The following is a 15954-nucleotide window of genomic DNA, read 5'->3' as shown; positions in this document are numbered from 1 at the left end:
AGGCCCGGACCGGAAGAGCCACCATCGAAAAGCTCGTCGCATGGCGTCAGTACTGGCTTCGGCCTCGTTGACGACGAAGGGCCCATCTGCAGTCTCTGGGCCATCGCCTGCCAATGGGCCCAGGGGCTGCTGTCGGTGAATCAGGAACCGGGGGTCCCTGAACCCCGAGGCCAGGCTAGCAATCCGCCACATGGTGCCATCCCGCGGAGTCTCCTCCGCAAGGTAGAAAAGATTAAGTCCCGGGAGAGGGCGCTCGGGGCCACAGTCAGTGGTCCCCGAGTACCCGAGTTCCCCGATGATCTACGAAGTCTAAGTGCCGGGAAGAAAGTGCTCGGGAAGGTATACGGTGGCTCCCGAGTACCCGAGTCCCCCGACGGTCAGGAAAGCTAAGTACCGGGAGAAACGTGCCCGAGGTCGCGAGCGGTGGCCCCCTGGGCGCCCAAGTATCCCGAGGACCCACTGAAGGAAGTTCCGGGAGAGAGTGCCCGGGGAGGTGAACAGTACCCCCGAGCACTCGGTTCCCCGAGGGCAAGAAAGGGCATTCTCGGGAGAGAGTGCTCGGGGAGGAGAACAGTGACCCCCGAGCACTCGGTTCCCCGACGACACAGAGAGCCCCCTGACAGTAGCCCCCAAGGGGCCCACTGATGAGGTGTCAGCCAGTCAAAGACCCAATGCCACATTTAAAGAGCGCGCGTGGCCTGCCACCTCCAACTGCTCCCGCCATGCTCGGTGTCAGTTCCTGCCACATTCTGGCAGAAAGGCGTGGGGTCATTGAATGCACGGGTCCCATCCCATGCCATCCGGCCCGTCTCGGGATAACGTCGTAAGGGTCGAGGCGTTCCATCTGCCGCGCTGCTATGGCAGGGGAACAAGACAGGGCGGGCACGCCGGGCCGCTCCGCGGCTGCCCGGCGCCCGTTGCCAGTGCATTTATGGTGACAGATGACCAGACGTGGGACGCATTTTCCACCCCCGGTCACTTCGCACAGAGGCTATGGTGACGCCCTTTCCATTTATGGTATCTTGGAACTCGTGCCCTCCTCCCGTTCGGGGCACGCTACTGCCGGCGGGTATTTAAAGCCGCCGGCAGCACGGACACAAAAGAGAAAGGGGAAGAAGGAGAGAACGAAAAAAAAGAGAGTTCTCGGGAAAAAGGAGTTTTTTCGCTGAAGAAGTCTTTGAGGTAGCGAAGAGAAGATCGAGAGCACCAAAAGCCAGCAGCCACACGCAGACCGAAGAACAAGGAGCCCCAGGCTCTAAGATAGATAGACATTCTTGTAACCAGCAACATCCTTGAGGGACATTCTTAAGGCATTTATAGTATCCATACAGGAGTAGGGTGTTACGCCTCTGTGCGGCCCGAACCTATCTAAACACCAGCGCATTTACCCCGTTCTGCATTAGATCATTCCTCCCCCACCAGCCATCGCATTCATACCCATTTATTTCTCCGACGAACATATTCAGGATCATCCCCCGGGCCGAATCTCTAAAAAGGGGTCCCCCAGGATCCCTGCGACAGGAGTTAACCCTCCGACACAGTGGTTCCAATCAATTTAATAGAAATATTTGGTATATTTGGTGACAATAAACGATCTCTAGCCGTTCTGAATTGCTTAACCAAGGGGTTGCATGCATCTAATATTTTTATGATGCCTGCTACTATTGATGGATCTAAATCTCCCGAAGAATTGTCATGCTTAAAAATGTTTATCCTGTTAGAGACCTCATTATCAGTGTCATATATATAAAGCTAGGCATACTGAGGTGGATGACCAGGTTCAGGTAGCAAAGATTCTATATGGTGATGAACAACTCCATTAATACGAAATACATATGGATCATCCCCTGTGTTAATGCTTTGATCCACATAAACTCTCATAGAAGTAAAAGTAAACAAAGAATTATACTACCTTATATGACGCATGAATTTGCTGCTTCGTGACCCTCCATCAAAACAAATCAGATCTTGAAGTACCACTGGTCTAGGCTAAAAAGATGGTAACGACACTTTTCCTCCATGTCAGCACAGATTATAGACAATTCTTTTATACCCATATGAACTGAGATAATCTACACGTTCTTGGAACCAGAATATAGCACCACATTTATCACAAACATAATCTAGGCCTCCATAATATGTTCGTCCCTTGTATGTTTCTAGAACAATAATGCGCATAAAGAGAAGTTTATAAATCAAAACAAACATATCAGATGGCATTTGGGTGGGGGGAACGTATAGAATAAAAAAAATAGAGAGGTTTATAGCTTTAGGAACCTTTTAGAAAAGATATAAATTTCTTGCGTGACTCGGACTTGTCTCCTAGAGAAGTTAAAGACGCATCACCCACTGATAATATAAAGGTGAAAATGAATTAATTCATTGTAAAGAATATAGTTTAATTAGTCAGGATACAAACACATTTTGTTATGTATTTTAAATACACTTTAATTTGAATATATTAATTGAACCTTGGCGTGCGAGCGCTTTGAAATGATTAATGCGTCTTCTTTTAGCAAGATTCTGCGCAGCGATATATGACGGAACTATAGGGCAGAAGTGGTCCCATATACCAAGTGGAACATATATTGATCAATTGGAAATGATACATATATCAGCGAAAATATCTAGGGGGTAACAAATGTAATGAATTTGTGGATTTATGAAGAGCTTACTTTTTACTGATCTTGATACACATTGTTGACTTGATTCCACAAATGAGATTTATAGTGGTGGTATAGGTGGCTCTATAACAAATAGAAGTAGCAAGTGAATATGGGAAAGAGTAATAGCAGAGAAATTAAAATTAGGATGCCATGTATGTATGGTTTATGTTATAGTCTTACCAGTCTCAAAAGGAGGGCATATTGCAGCAGAAGGTTTGTTATCACTTTATTCTTTTTTTTTCTTTTTTTTAAGTAAAAACTTAATATTAGAAAGCGGAAGTATTCATGACATTTTTGTGTACAAATCAAATGCAATCTAATTGGCAAATACTTCATGATGTGTGCACTTTTTTTTCCTATCCCACTTTTTTCATTCCTAACATAACTATTCTTCTGTAACGTAGCAAGTTTTGCTTGTTATCACTTAGGTATATAATTGTAAAAATATTTTGTTTAAAAACAATTCAAATCATACCTATATTAGTCATATCAGGAATATCTATCGGAGGTGATACAGATCCTCGGTGCAAATGGTGTCATGTGAGAGATTTACGGCTCCACGACATGCATGTAGCTAATGAATATGGAACAAAGGTAAATATATTATCGACAATAACATGTTGTAGAATAATGTAATGATTATACGAACAAAGTAGCAGCAATGGTGTAACGAACCAAAAGCAAAGAAAGTGGAAGCAGGACAGTAAAAAGAGCTAACTTGAAGGGTTGAGAATTTGGGAAACCAAATCATAAGATATTAGCAACATAATAAATTTGCTGAAAAAAAAGTTGGCAAGCCATCCTGGCAAGTCACGGTAGCAAAGGCAAGTATGTAGCATATTATAGTAATAGATATTATTGTATCCTAAATAGAAAACATAGAATATTACCTTGATCATTCAACTCTTAAAAAAACCCGTAAAGCTGTTTATTACCCCACCTGATTTTTTCTACAAAGAAAAAAACAGAGATGGTCAATGCTAACAACAGCGGGAGGAGGGCAAATGGGGGGTGGGGAAGAAATAGGGAAAGGTAAAATCATTTTTGATCGATCACTATGAAAAATAGTGAAAGGAAGGAGGTATACAAGAGGAATGGGTGAAAACAGAATCCTAAAACCCCGTAGAGCTGTTTGTTACCCCACTGATTTCCTGCATAGAATAAAAAAATTGTCAATGCTAACAACAACATGAGGAGGGCAGCAAAGGGGGGGGGGGGGAGGGGGAAGAAATAGGGAAAGGCAAGATCGTTTGTTGGATCACTATGAAAAATGGTGTAAGAAAGGAGGTGTACGGGAGGAATGGGAAAAAAGAGCGATGGCGATGGTTTGCTTCAACTATCATTTGCTTAAATTGGCCTTCGGAAGCGGCAATGGCGAGACGGCAACCGCATGGGTGACAATGAAAGATGGTGAGGATCGAGGGAGGGGGTCACTCTCGATCAGATCTACTAGAGAAATGCGTTGGTACTTTTGGGGATCGCGACAGGGGAGGGGGCAATGAGGGCAGGAAGCTGGTGAATACTCGCGATTAGAACTGTTTGAGGAATGAGGTGACCATTAGCTGAAACATGGCAACGCGGGCGCAATCTGCATAGTTGGGTTGGTGACCGGAGTTTCCAGAATTCCAAATTGGTGTAACCATGATCACATTTGGATGAGTCATACAATAATTGAGGTTAGGAGTAGGATGCGTGCACAACAATATATATATATATATATATATATATATATATATATATATATATATATATATATATATATAGGACACCTATTCTATACCCCTAGGAGTATGTACTCCCACATGCAATATACCACCTAAACAAACACTTTATACTCTTTTATCATTTTTAGTATACTCTAATACTAATTCTAAGATACTCCAATATGAGTTGTATGAAAAAAAATTCAATGTTAGCCTTTCATTTTTGCTATATACTCTTTTTTATACATAAAAGAAGTATATACGCAAATTATGATAAAAATCATGGAATTTCATAAAAATTTTCGTGGGATTTGTATTGTAGTATCTTATAATTACTAATGAAGTATATTTAAAGTGATAAAGAAGTATAACACACGTGTAAAAGTGGTATATGAGAGGTGGGAGTACATACACCCAGGAGTACATACTAGTTTTCCTATATATATATATATATATATATATATATATATATTTTGAGGACCCCACCAGGCAGCCTCACGTATATAGGATCTACGGTCACCAAGGCCCCTAGGAACACGCGGAGTATATTTTGTTTAGGACCCCACAAGGCAACCTCACGTATACAGGAGCTACAATCACAAAGGCTCTTAGGAACATGTAGGGATGATAATGGATCGGGTCGGGGCCGGGTGGAGTAAAATCACGCCCGACTTGAAACCCAAAAGTGCCAACTCGACTCAAGCCTGAAATAGCAAACAAGTGAAATTTGGAACCCGCACTTACACCCGCCGGATGCCCGTCGGATCGCGGGTTCCCATAGGGTCGCGGTTCCTCGCTGCACTCGTCTTGCTATGGCAGCGGGGTGATCGGGCGGGGAGGCTCGAGAAGGGCAACAACGGGGGCTGGGGAGGGACGATGGGGAGGTGACCGAGGCTGCTGAGCGGGGAGGTGGGGCGGAGCGGCGACGGGGAGGGGCGGCAGGGCGGGGGGTCCGGGGAGGGGCGATAGCGGGGCGGAGAGGCCGGGGAGGGGCGACGGCTAGGCGGGGAGGCCAAGGAGGTGGGGCCAGGCGAAGAGGCCGAGGCACGATGACTGGGATGGGGAGGCCGAAGGCAGCTGGAGGGCCTGACGGCTGGGCGGGGAAGCCCGAGGCGAGGCTGGGCAGGGAGGTCGACGGTGTGGGGCGGCGATCGGAGGCCAGGGTGGGGAGCAAGGGAGACGGAAAGAAGCCCTCGTTTTGATGCCGGGATTTTGATTTGTTGAGAATAGATTTCAGTGACCCGATTGGCTTTGCAGGTGAAAATTAAAATTCAAATCTAACCTGATCCGGTTTGAGTATCCGACTCGATGGGCTTATGGGTACAAAATAAAACCCAAATCCGAACTCGTGATGTATAAAACTCGCTAGTACCGAGATCCACATGTCCAATCTTTAATATATAGTATATATTCGCTTGGGCCCGGCCCGGCCTGCCTCTCCAGCGCTCTGGTCCGTCTCCTCTCAAAACCCTAGCTCCCCCACCTCGTTGCCTCCCTCTCTACCGCTCTCTCCCACCGCCTCCTCTTTCTCCCTCCTCTCTCCCGAAGCAACGAGAAGACCAAAACCACAGGAAGAGAGAGAGAGAGAGACAGAGAGATGGCGAAGAAGAAGGAGAGGGGGGTGAACGTGTCGGGCAAGCCGCGCCACTCGCTCGACGTCAACCGCGCCAATGACAAAAAGGGCGCGGGTGGCGGCGCCGGCGGCGGGGCCCGGTCCGCAGCCACCGTGCGCCGGCTGCAGATGTACAAGACGCGGCCCAAGAGGGACCGCTCGGGGAAGGTGCTCAGGAACGACCTCCAGTCCAAGGAGCTCCCCAACACCCGCATCGAGCCCGACCGCCGCTGGTTCGGTGAGCGCTAACTCCAAGCCCAAGCCTCTTTGTGCATCAATTCTAATCGGCTAGTTGCCTGTTCGATCGGCATCTATTCGGATGCGATACGCTTAGTTGGTGATTCAGTTATGCAATCGAATTCTGTACCGAGGCTCTAGGATGAGTTGTTGCTCCTTAACAATGTTGTGGATTCCGATGAGATCCACTCCTTCAGTCCTGTGGTGGAAGCTGATTGCTTGTAGATGTCTTATGTTGATCTGGCTCTTGGTAATTGCAGGGAATACACGCGTTGTGGACCAGAAACGGCTTGAATTCTTTCGGGAGGAACTCGCGAGTCGGATGTCCAACAACTACAATGTCATCTTGAAAGAACGGAAGCTGCCACTATCGCTCCTGCAGGATCATCAAAAGGTACTACTCTTGCTTCCGTCTATTATCTGTCATATTGGACTTTAACCTGTGGAAAATGTGGCGCAATGGGACTATGGCACTATGTAACTTCAATTGGCTAAGGTTTTGAGTCCATTTGATATTTGGTTTAAAAAGAACTGTAACCTTTAATTTCATCTGCAGTGGAGTAGCCTATATTTAGTATGTAAAGTTGTTCTAATGTGCGTTTACTTGCCTTGATGATGCAGCAAGCAAAGGCACATCTTCTTGACATTGAGCCTTTTGAGCATGCCTTTGGACCAAAGGGCAAGAGGAAACGCCCAAAACTAATGGCTCTTGATTATGACTCTTTACTAAAGAAAGCTGATGATTCTCAAGGTATCAGTTCTCTGTCCACCTTCTATCCAGTGGCTGCTTCTTAATAATCTGAAGTTGAAAGTAGTTAGTGCCATTTCAGAAAACATCAACTCGATTGGACATGAAGTTTGAACTACAGTTTTGTAGCTAGAGCACATTTATGGCACGTTCTTGTTGCTAAATCTTGGAAATACGAGCTAGGGGCATTTTTTGCTGTTCTTCTTTCACGGAAACTTCTAATTATTTCCAAATAATATTTCTTCTCAGTCTTAGATGTTCTATAATTTTTGCCCTGAATTCTGCAACTTTTAAGCCTGTTATTGCACCTTGATCCTTTTGCTTCACCTCATTTACCATGCTTTCTTTTAGTTACATGAACATGTATGCCTATTTATCCTCTTTAGATGCATTTGAGGAAAAATATGCTTCACCTTGCCAAAGGAGGAAGAGGAAGATGGCTTAAGAGATCAATTATTTCCAAATAATATTTCTTCTCAGTCTTAGATATTCTGTAATATTTCACTGACATTTGCAACTTTTAAGTCTGTTGTTGCACCTTGATCCTTTTGCATCACCTCATTTATGGATTTACCATACTTTCTTTTAGTTACATGAACATGTATGTCTATTTGTCCTCTTTAGATGCATTTGAGGAAAAATATGCTTCATCAAAGTTGCCGAAGGAGGAAGAGGAGGATGGCTTAAGAGATCTAGTCAGGCATACAATGTTTGAGAAGGGACAGAGCAAAAGAATTTGGGGTGAACTGTACAAAGTTATTGACTCTTCAGATGTTGTTGTGCAGGTTAATTTATGGACTCTTTTGTCCTTGTTAAAATTACTCTGACATCAATCAGTGATCTACTAAATATGTATCTGTTGGGTGGCTTGTGTGCTTATTCTGTACTTTCTTTCCGTAGGTGTTGGATGCTAGGGATCCAATGGGCACTCGATGCTACCATCTAGAGAAACATCTGAAGGAGAACTGCAAACACAAACACTTAGTTTTCTTACTAAATAAGGTATTGATTTAGGCTCTGCAACTTATTGAGGTAAAATCTTTACTACCTGGTGTCTAATGGCACATTGATTGTTTGTTTCGTTTTTCATTTAGTGTGATCTAGTACCTGCTTGGGCTACAAAAGGATGGTTACGTACTCTGTCGAGGGACTATCCCACCCTAGCATTCCATGCAAATGTCAATAATTCATTTGGCAAAGTAAGTTTGCACTTTGCAGGATCTTTTTAGTGGTATATTTATCTTTATGCCACTATTTTTTGACCCATTAAAATTTTCTACCACTTCCAGGGGTCTCTTCTGTCAGTATTGAGGCAGTTTGCACGTTTGAAGAATGACAAACAAGCCATATCTGTTGGATTCATTGGATATCCCAATGTTGGGAAGTCATCAGTTATTAACACACTACGGTCGAAGACTGTAATTCTCTCCTCTTGTTGCTTTCAAGATGGCATTTTATAATGACTTTTCTGAGTATATTGATGATTTTGTCATGCCTGCAGGTTTGCAAAGTCGCTCCAATTCCTGGTGAAACAAAAGTGTGGCAGTATATCACTCTCACTAAAAAAATCTTTTTGATTGACTGTCCTGGAGTTGTCTATCAAAATAATGATTCAGAAACTGATATAGTTCTGAAGGGTGTGGTATGTATCTTCAGTTGTGCACTTTTAATCTTTTTTAGTTGGATTGGCCACTATTTTTATCTCAAGCATGTAGTAAGCATTTTGCTTGCATTGTTTTTTACTTTTTGTCTAAACTCTAAAGCCCCTAGAGTTACTATTGCACGTACCATGTAGAACAAATATCTGAAGTGTTTTTTACATCAGTTCATGATGAGAATAATAGAATGATTTGTTCCTGATATTCACTTATAGAAAATTGTCTAGCGTGTGCACTTATTCAAGGAGAGTCACTGGTGTTTGTTTGTCTATCATCCATCTTACAAACACTAGTTTTTTAGTTGTTCATTTATCCACACAAGTATTCTTTCTCATTTAATTGTACTTGTCACCAGGTACGAGTGACAAATTTGGCGGATGCTGCTGAGCACATTGGTGAAGTTCTGAGGCGCGTTAAAAAGGAGCATGTTCAAAGGGCATATAAAATTCATGATTGGTATGTTTTTAAGGAACCTTGTAGTTTAGTACTGTATGTTCTGAGCGTGTCTTTCATGTAGTTGGATGCCAAGCATGCCTGTATCTCAAATTTTAAGTTTGTTTCCTACAATACTAAAGTGCTAGTTTTAGGCTTATCTCTCACCATGGTTGCTCCATTTGAAAAGCTCACAGCATGAGTGTCTATTTGTTGATAATGAATATCATACATACCATAATTGACGTGGTGGTGCTATTGTTCTCTGAAATTTAAAACAATTAAAACCCATTACACGGCATCATGCTGGATTTGTTTGTTCTCTCAGGGTTGATGATAACGATTTTCTTGTCCAGTTGAGCAGGACTAGTGGAAAATTACTCAAGGTATTGCCTTTGCTTTTAGTATTTGACAAGTCTTCCTATATTCCCACTAAGTATTTCTCGCAGCGACATCTTTTACTATAATTCATAGGCAAATGGAGATTTTTGAGATATTATAACCTGATTATTATACAATGTTCTAGATTAGAAAGACATATTTTTGAGATATTATAACCTGATTATTATACAATGTTCTAGATTAGAAAGACATGATATGGCTTATTGTACAATTCACATAGTAATGAGCATTGTTTACTCAAATAACTACACTTTTGGTTCTCAGGGTGGTGAGCCTGATCTGACAACAGTGGCCAAGATGGTACTTCATGACTGGCAGAGGGGTAAAATTCCCTTTTTTGTACCCCCTCCGCAGCGCAATGATGATAGTGCATCTGAAAGTGCTGAGCCTGTTGAGAAATCCGATGAGGACGGTGTAAGTAGTGACAGGACTGCTGCTGCCATGAAAGCAATTGCTGGAATAATCTCATCGCAGCAGACCATGAATGTACCGTGCCAGAAGGAACACAGTGCAAATAACGAAGACAGCAAGCTTGCAGAGCAATCAGAGTAATCTTAACTAGCAAGAGGCAAGCAGTCCCGCTTGGGGTGTTCTCTGCTATCAAACAGGTGGTAGTGTGTTTTGGAGGCAGATGTGGATATAGATTTCATATGTCATGACTTGGGAGTTTGCCAGCCGAAGCATTGTGTTCTACTTATTATTCTTCTCATGCCAGAAAGGATTCGGGTTGGTTCAGCTGGCTGCAAAGAATGGTGATTTGGGGAGCAACTGGTCTTTTTATTTGCATCTTTATTGTATTTCAATCTTTGTAATAGCAAGTAGAGCAGTTTTGCTAATCGCATCATAATGTTTATTGCTACTATACTACAGATCCTGCTTCGAGCATCATACTTGCATCAAGTTATCCTTATTTTTTTAGAACACGACTGTTCTGACCTTAGTGCTGCTGTTTTCGCAAATTCTCCATTGCATGAGCTTGCAATTTCGTGAGCTTGGTACTATACATGTTGCCTTCCCCGACAATGCCACCATTGCCACTGTGCTCCGCATCTTATTGACAACACATTGAGGATTGCGATTGTGCCAAGTATAACATAAAAAGTGAGCGCACGAATCTCCCTGCATTTGACCACTGGTACGATTGCAATTGTGCCAAGTATAATCTGGAATTTTATTGGCATCACCGCTATGATTGCAATTGTGAAGTATAAAGCGCACAAATCTTGAGGCAAGATTATCTTAAACTATGTTTTTTAGCTGAAAGATATCTAGTTGTTTTGCATTTACGCGGTGTCTTTCTACACGGAGTACAAAGTATACGCACACACTTGACATATACCACATTGACGCTACCCACACCACGAGTCCTTCACATATGCTACAAATTTATCAGATGCCTAAGGCCACACGTAGCACGGTCATTAAGGTCACTCCCAATGTAAGAAAAACTATTGCTTATGTCTGTCTTGTATATCATTTAGACACAAATATAATATGAACCTCATAATGCATAATGTTTAATAGCGAGGCCCAATCAAAAAATATATGCATAGCTTGTAGACACTCTCATTTACCCTAATGCATTGTTTTACTTAATGTCTTATTTTATTGGATTATGTGATCAAGCTCCAATGCAACTTTTGTGCTATGTCTATATGTTATATTTTGTGTCAAACTAATATCTTATGGAAGAGTGAGAGACACTAACTTCTCTCTTTTTCTTAATCATTTGTCACATTATCTTTTATCCTATATGGCTGACTAGTTAATGTCCAAGACATTGTATACTATAAAGCATTGGGAGTGAGCTTTATGCTTTGTTATGCTCTTGCGTGAGATTAAAGTTGGGCTTAATGATGGAAAGTTCAAATATGGCGATAGTTCAATTATATAATAATTCTATTTACCTAGCTCGTTATTCCTTGACAGCCGTTGATTTGCTCCAACGATCATGTCCTTTTGCCACACTTCATAAGTGCATATGAAACAATTTTTGGTAATATTTGACCTGTTCAATCCGTACTTTTGGGACTTTGTATATGCAGTTTAGATGTGAATAGTTTCAAAAGTGGAAGTCCTTTTATGGGCTAAATACTAGATTACTGCATCATTGATTATTGTTATCGAGTTTGTATTGAGTGAAAAATCAGCTACTTTAAATAACCACCAATCTTACTTCTGACTGGATAGAAATATACCATTTTGGGTGAATTTAGAAAATATCATCGCAAAGATTGTCTAAGTTGGAAAATACCATTGGTGTCTCTATGACACGTGGTCCCAAGGCCAACATGTTATCCTCACGCCCGATGATATTTTCAATATAGGCATTTTTACAATAATATCCACATAATTTTTCCTTCCATTTTGGAGGATCAACTGCAAGGCTAGACAGCTTGTTTTTGCATGTGCCTTTTCATTTGAACTTAATGTTTATCAAAGTTTCAAACCTCTATTTCTTAGAAAACTAACAAGCGGTAAAATTATAGCTTAGCAGGAATGTTTGACTACCTTGCATTGGGTTCATGTTTGGTTAACTTCCTACTTTTGTTGGCAAACTTTGGTTCATAGCCATATGGTTCTAACGCCAAAAGAACTAATTTGACTGGTATGATTGCTTAGACATTTGGGGAAAATAATATAGATTTCTCTTTTCTTACCTGTCATTCATTTTCTTGACTCAATTTTTAGTCGTGTAGTATGAATTGTTTGGAACAGATAGTGATACTAAAATGTTCGCCATATTGTGACTTTGTTGGAAGTATTGGCCGTGATATCTTTTTTCTTTTGACACTACTGCTTTCTTGTTTCTTTCTCGATGTAAAATGTATCTAATGAGCTCAGAAGGCATACCTAACGATATATTTTCCTGCTACTAGCTCGTTCGATCGATGCTTATATTTTTTATTAGTAGATCAAAATATACAATAATATAAATAAGAGTTTTTGAAATTTTTTAAATGGACCATTTTGCTCATGCGTAGCAAAACATTACTATTATGCCAGGGTAAAATGCACCACAGTGGCAAAACAACGTTCGTTTTTTTTTAAAAAAAATAAGCTTGGACTTATTTGTGGTGCGGCAAGCATGATTTTTGGAACTAAATTAGGCACAATTATTCTCAAATATATTTTAATACAGATTAATATTAAAAATATTCAATCAGACGTGCGCCATTTCAGTAATTCAATCAGAGACAACATATTACGCATGCAACATATAAAGAAGTAGGCAAGAAGTATGGTCTCAACAAGTCCCCATAGTAGAGAGGTGATGAGCTGAGATGGTTCCTCAAGTTACCTCTCACGTGAACGATCTGGGTTCGATCCCCAATGCTTACTTCCGGAGATGCGGTTCAATACCTATGTAGCTGAGGAGTGTGAGCCTCCTTAATGAAAAAAAAGTTTGATAGCGTATGTTTTTGAAGTTCAACACAATTATTCCAGATAAGGTTTGCTCAGAGTGATCATAATCCGTGGTGGGATGGAGCCCAAGGGCCACTTTGCGCGTATCGATCAAGTGCGCATACGCTCACAACTACTTCCCAAGTCCCTATATACTGCCACTCTTGCACGGTTATTTAAGCTATTTCAAGTGTGGTCTTCCGTCTCTCCCTTCACTTTTGCTACCTTGATTTATTTGGTTATAAAGCAAAGTTTAGCGTAAGACTGAAACAAATAGCATTCTCTAAGGCGAAATACAAACTTATATGTATGCTTAAAGCTTTCAAATACTTGTTTTGAATTCATCAAAGTTCCGAACCACTCACTAAACATATATATAAGAGTAAGTAAAAATACAAACTTTGAACCGAATCCAAATGTGACGGATTAATAAACAAAAATTGTGGACCAGAAGTAGGAAAAGGAAGCACTTGGAAGATAAAATCCATGATTAAAAAAAAAAGGAAAATACCGGATCACGAAAAGAACCCCGTGATAAGATTCATCTTTGCTAGACCTTAGAACCGGACCGGACCGACAGTTTAACATAAAAAGTCAAAAACGTCATCCGGTCTAAGGGCCCGTTTGGTAGAGCTATCCCTGATTCAAATTCTCTACGGGGAGTGATTCTCTGGGGGAAGTGATTCTGTGGCTGAAAGTGATTCTCTTAAATAAAATATATGAAAGAAGTGATTCTCTGCGGGAAGTGAATCAGGAGAAGCTGTTTTTTTAACTCCCCAACTTTTAGTTCATTTCAGAGAATCACTCCCACAGATTCCACTTAGAGAGCTAAAAGCTGAAAGCTGCTGTTTGGCAGAGCTCCCCCTGATTCCAGCCGAGAAGCTGCTCTGGGAGCTCTGCCAAACAGACCCTAAGTCTAATTTAGCCTTTGCTTTAGACTTACAAAAATCCGGTGAAAAAAAACATGTCTGCTGCAACATGTGGGAATCCAACACACAACTCCACTACTATAGAACCGGTTTTATATGTCGGTTTATCACTGCCGGTTCTTAATAGGCCGACAGTGATGGGCATCATTACTGGTTTATAAGCAACACGGGAAAAATCTGTCAGCGTAGCTTACGAACCAGCAGTGATGAGGAAAATCACTGCTGACCGATGGCTTGAACCGACAGTGATGTCTAGCTCCATCATCAATACCGGCTGAAGCCAATAACCGACAGTGATATCAGGGCATCACTGCTGGCTGGTTATATGAGCCGACAGTGATGTCTCGGCTATACAAAAGTGACCATCTCCTTCCTCAAGCTCGAGCACAACAGAGAGGACATCTGTTCTTGTTTGGCGACGGCTATTTTTGGTCACCTAGTTCTTGGGGTTTTAAAATTTTGAGGAATCCTCATACCCTAGGTGTTACAAGATATGTAACTTCATCTCAAATCCATTTCTAGTTCAATTTTATTTGTTAAATTTCTCTGAAATTTGAAATGATGAGGATGAACCTATGGTCATTATGTTTTAAGATAATGTAGATGCAATTATACCTCATTTATGATATGGAAGCTTCAATTAGTAGCATATGATGGAAAGTATCTTTATTATTGATTTACAATAGCTATAGGTATGAGCATATTTATTTTTTATTTTTAATTAATTAGAAAAATTAGCCATAAAATTAATTTATATAGCAAGCTCTAATTATATTTTTATATTTTAATTAATTAGCAAGCTACAATTTAGAAATTTTAGGTCTGAGCATATTTATTTTGATTTTTAATGAATTAGAAAATTTAGCCATGATATTTAGGTATGTAGCAAGATCCAATTAGATTTTTTATATTTTATTTAATTAGCAAACTCCAATATAGAAACTAGTATGAGCATATTTATTTTTCATTCTTACTTAATTAGCCTTACATAAGGGTTGAATAATAATGAAAATTTAGTCATGATATTTAGGTATGTACCAAATTCCAATTATATTATATTTTTTTTAATTAGTTAGCATGCTCCAATATGAAAACTTTATGTATGAGCATATTTATTTTGATTTTTAATGAATTAGAAAATTCTGCCATGAAATTTAGGTATGTAGCAAGATCCAATTTTATTATTTATATTTTATTTAATTAGCAAGCTTCAATATAAAAACTTTATGTATGAGCTTATTTATTTTCTATATTTTTACTTAATTAGTCCTAGATAAGGTTGAATAATAATAAAAATTTCTAGGGATGGAATCAACAAACACTCATCAAAAGCAGATCGAAAGTATACAAAAGGTGACTCCTCCAACCCAGGCCAATCGTCGATAAGAGATGACAAGGTAATTTATTTATTGGTGATTGCAGAATCTTCTAGATATTTTGAATATGGATATACAATAATAATATAATTATAAATGGACAGAAGATGGATTTACGATGCGAGCCGTGTGAGTGCAGAGTATAAGAAAGGTGTGGAGTATTTTCTAGTAGCAGCCACAGTGCACAAGTCAACTACATAGTCTCAATATATGTGCTATCCATACGTCTATTGCGAGAATAAGAAGTAGTTTTCCACCACCCAGTAGATACATTCCCACTTGATGCCTAGGGGCTTTATGCATGTCTATACCCGTTGGACCGAGCATGGTGAAACTGAGATTGTATAGGAAGGACAACACATTGGCAGAGAAGATGAAGACTTGTGCACTGATATGTCGGCTAACGAATACACTGATATGCCGCCTGTCGTAGATACGTTGGTTGATGATGATCTAGAGCAAATGTTGGCTAATGACGATGATGATAATCTAGAGCAGGTGCTAGGTGATGAGGAGGGGAACTTCACTAATGAAAGAGAGTTTCAAAAGTTTCAGTATATGGTAAAGGACTCTAAAACACAGTTATTCCCGGGCTATAAGAAGAAGCACACAAACTTACATATCGTGCTTTCATTGCTACAGTTGAAGGCAAGTAATAGGTGGTCTAATACAAGCTTCACAGAGCTATTATTGTTCTTGAAGAATTTGCTTCCAAAGGGAAATGTGTTACTAGAAAACACGTACCAAGCCAAGCAAATTATGTGCCTATTGGGGTTAGAAGTACAA

General features: G+C 40.7%; 1 protein-coding gene across 1 annotated transcript; it reads left to right on the top strand.

The window, feature by feature from the left end:
• Nucleotides 1-5812: 5812 nt before the first annotated feature.
• Nucleotides 5813-10398, top strand: LOC133916102 (nuclear/nucleolar GTPase 2). Its single transcript, XM_062359610.1, has 11 exons — nt 5813-6219; nt 6479-6612; nt 6840-6969; nt 7591-7751; nt 7867-7968; nt 8061-8165; nt 8256-8384; nt 8468-8608; nt 8980-9080; nt 9385-9442; nt 9723-10398. The coding sequence occupies exons 1-11, from the start codon at nt 5967-5969 to the stop codon at nt 10008-10010; spliced, it is 1602 nt and encodes a 533-aa protein (XP_062215594.1). The 5' UTR covers nt 5813-5966; the 3' UTR covers nt 10011-10398.
• The last annotated feature ends 5556 nt before the right edge of the window (nt 10399-15954 follow it).

This window comes from Phragmites australis, chromosome 4 (assembly GCF_958298935.1).
Source record: "Phragmites australis chromosome 4, lpPhrAust1.1, whole genome shotgun sequence".
Taxonomy (NCBI): Eukaryota; Viridiplantae; Streptophyta; class Magnoliopsida; order Poales; family Poaceae; genus Phragmites; species Phragmites australis.
This window is presented reverse-complemented; position numbering and strand designations above follow the sequence as displayed.

Bases quoted from the DNA above. Each gene is read 5' to 3' on its own strand.
- LOC133916102 (XM_062359610.1), top strand. From the start codon at position 5,967: ATGGCGAAGAAGAAGGAGAGGGGGGTGAACGTGTCGGGCAAGCCGCGC. The intron at 7,752-7,866 runs GTTAATTTATGG...TTCTTTCCGTAG, and splicing joins CTTCAGATGTTGTTGTGCAG to GTGTTGGATGCTAGGGATCC. The intron at 9,443-9,722 runs GTATTGCCTTTG...TTTGGTTCTCAG, and splicing joins CTAGTGGAAAATTACTCAAG to GGTGGTGAGCCTGATCTGAC.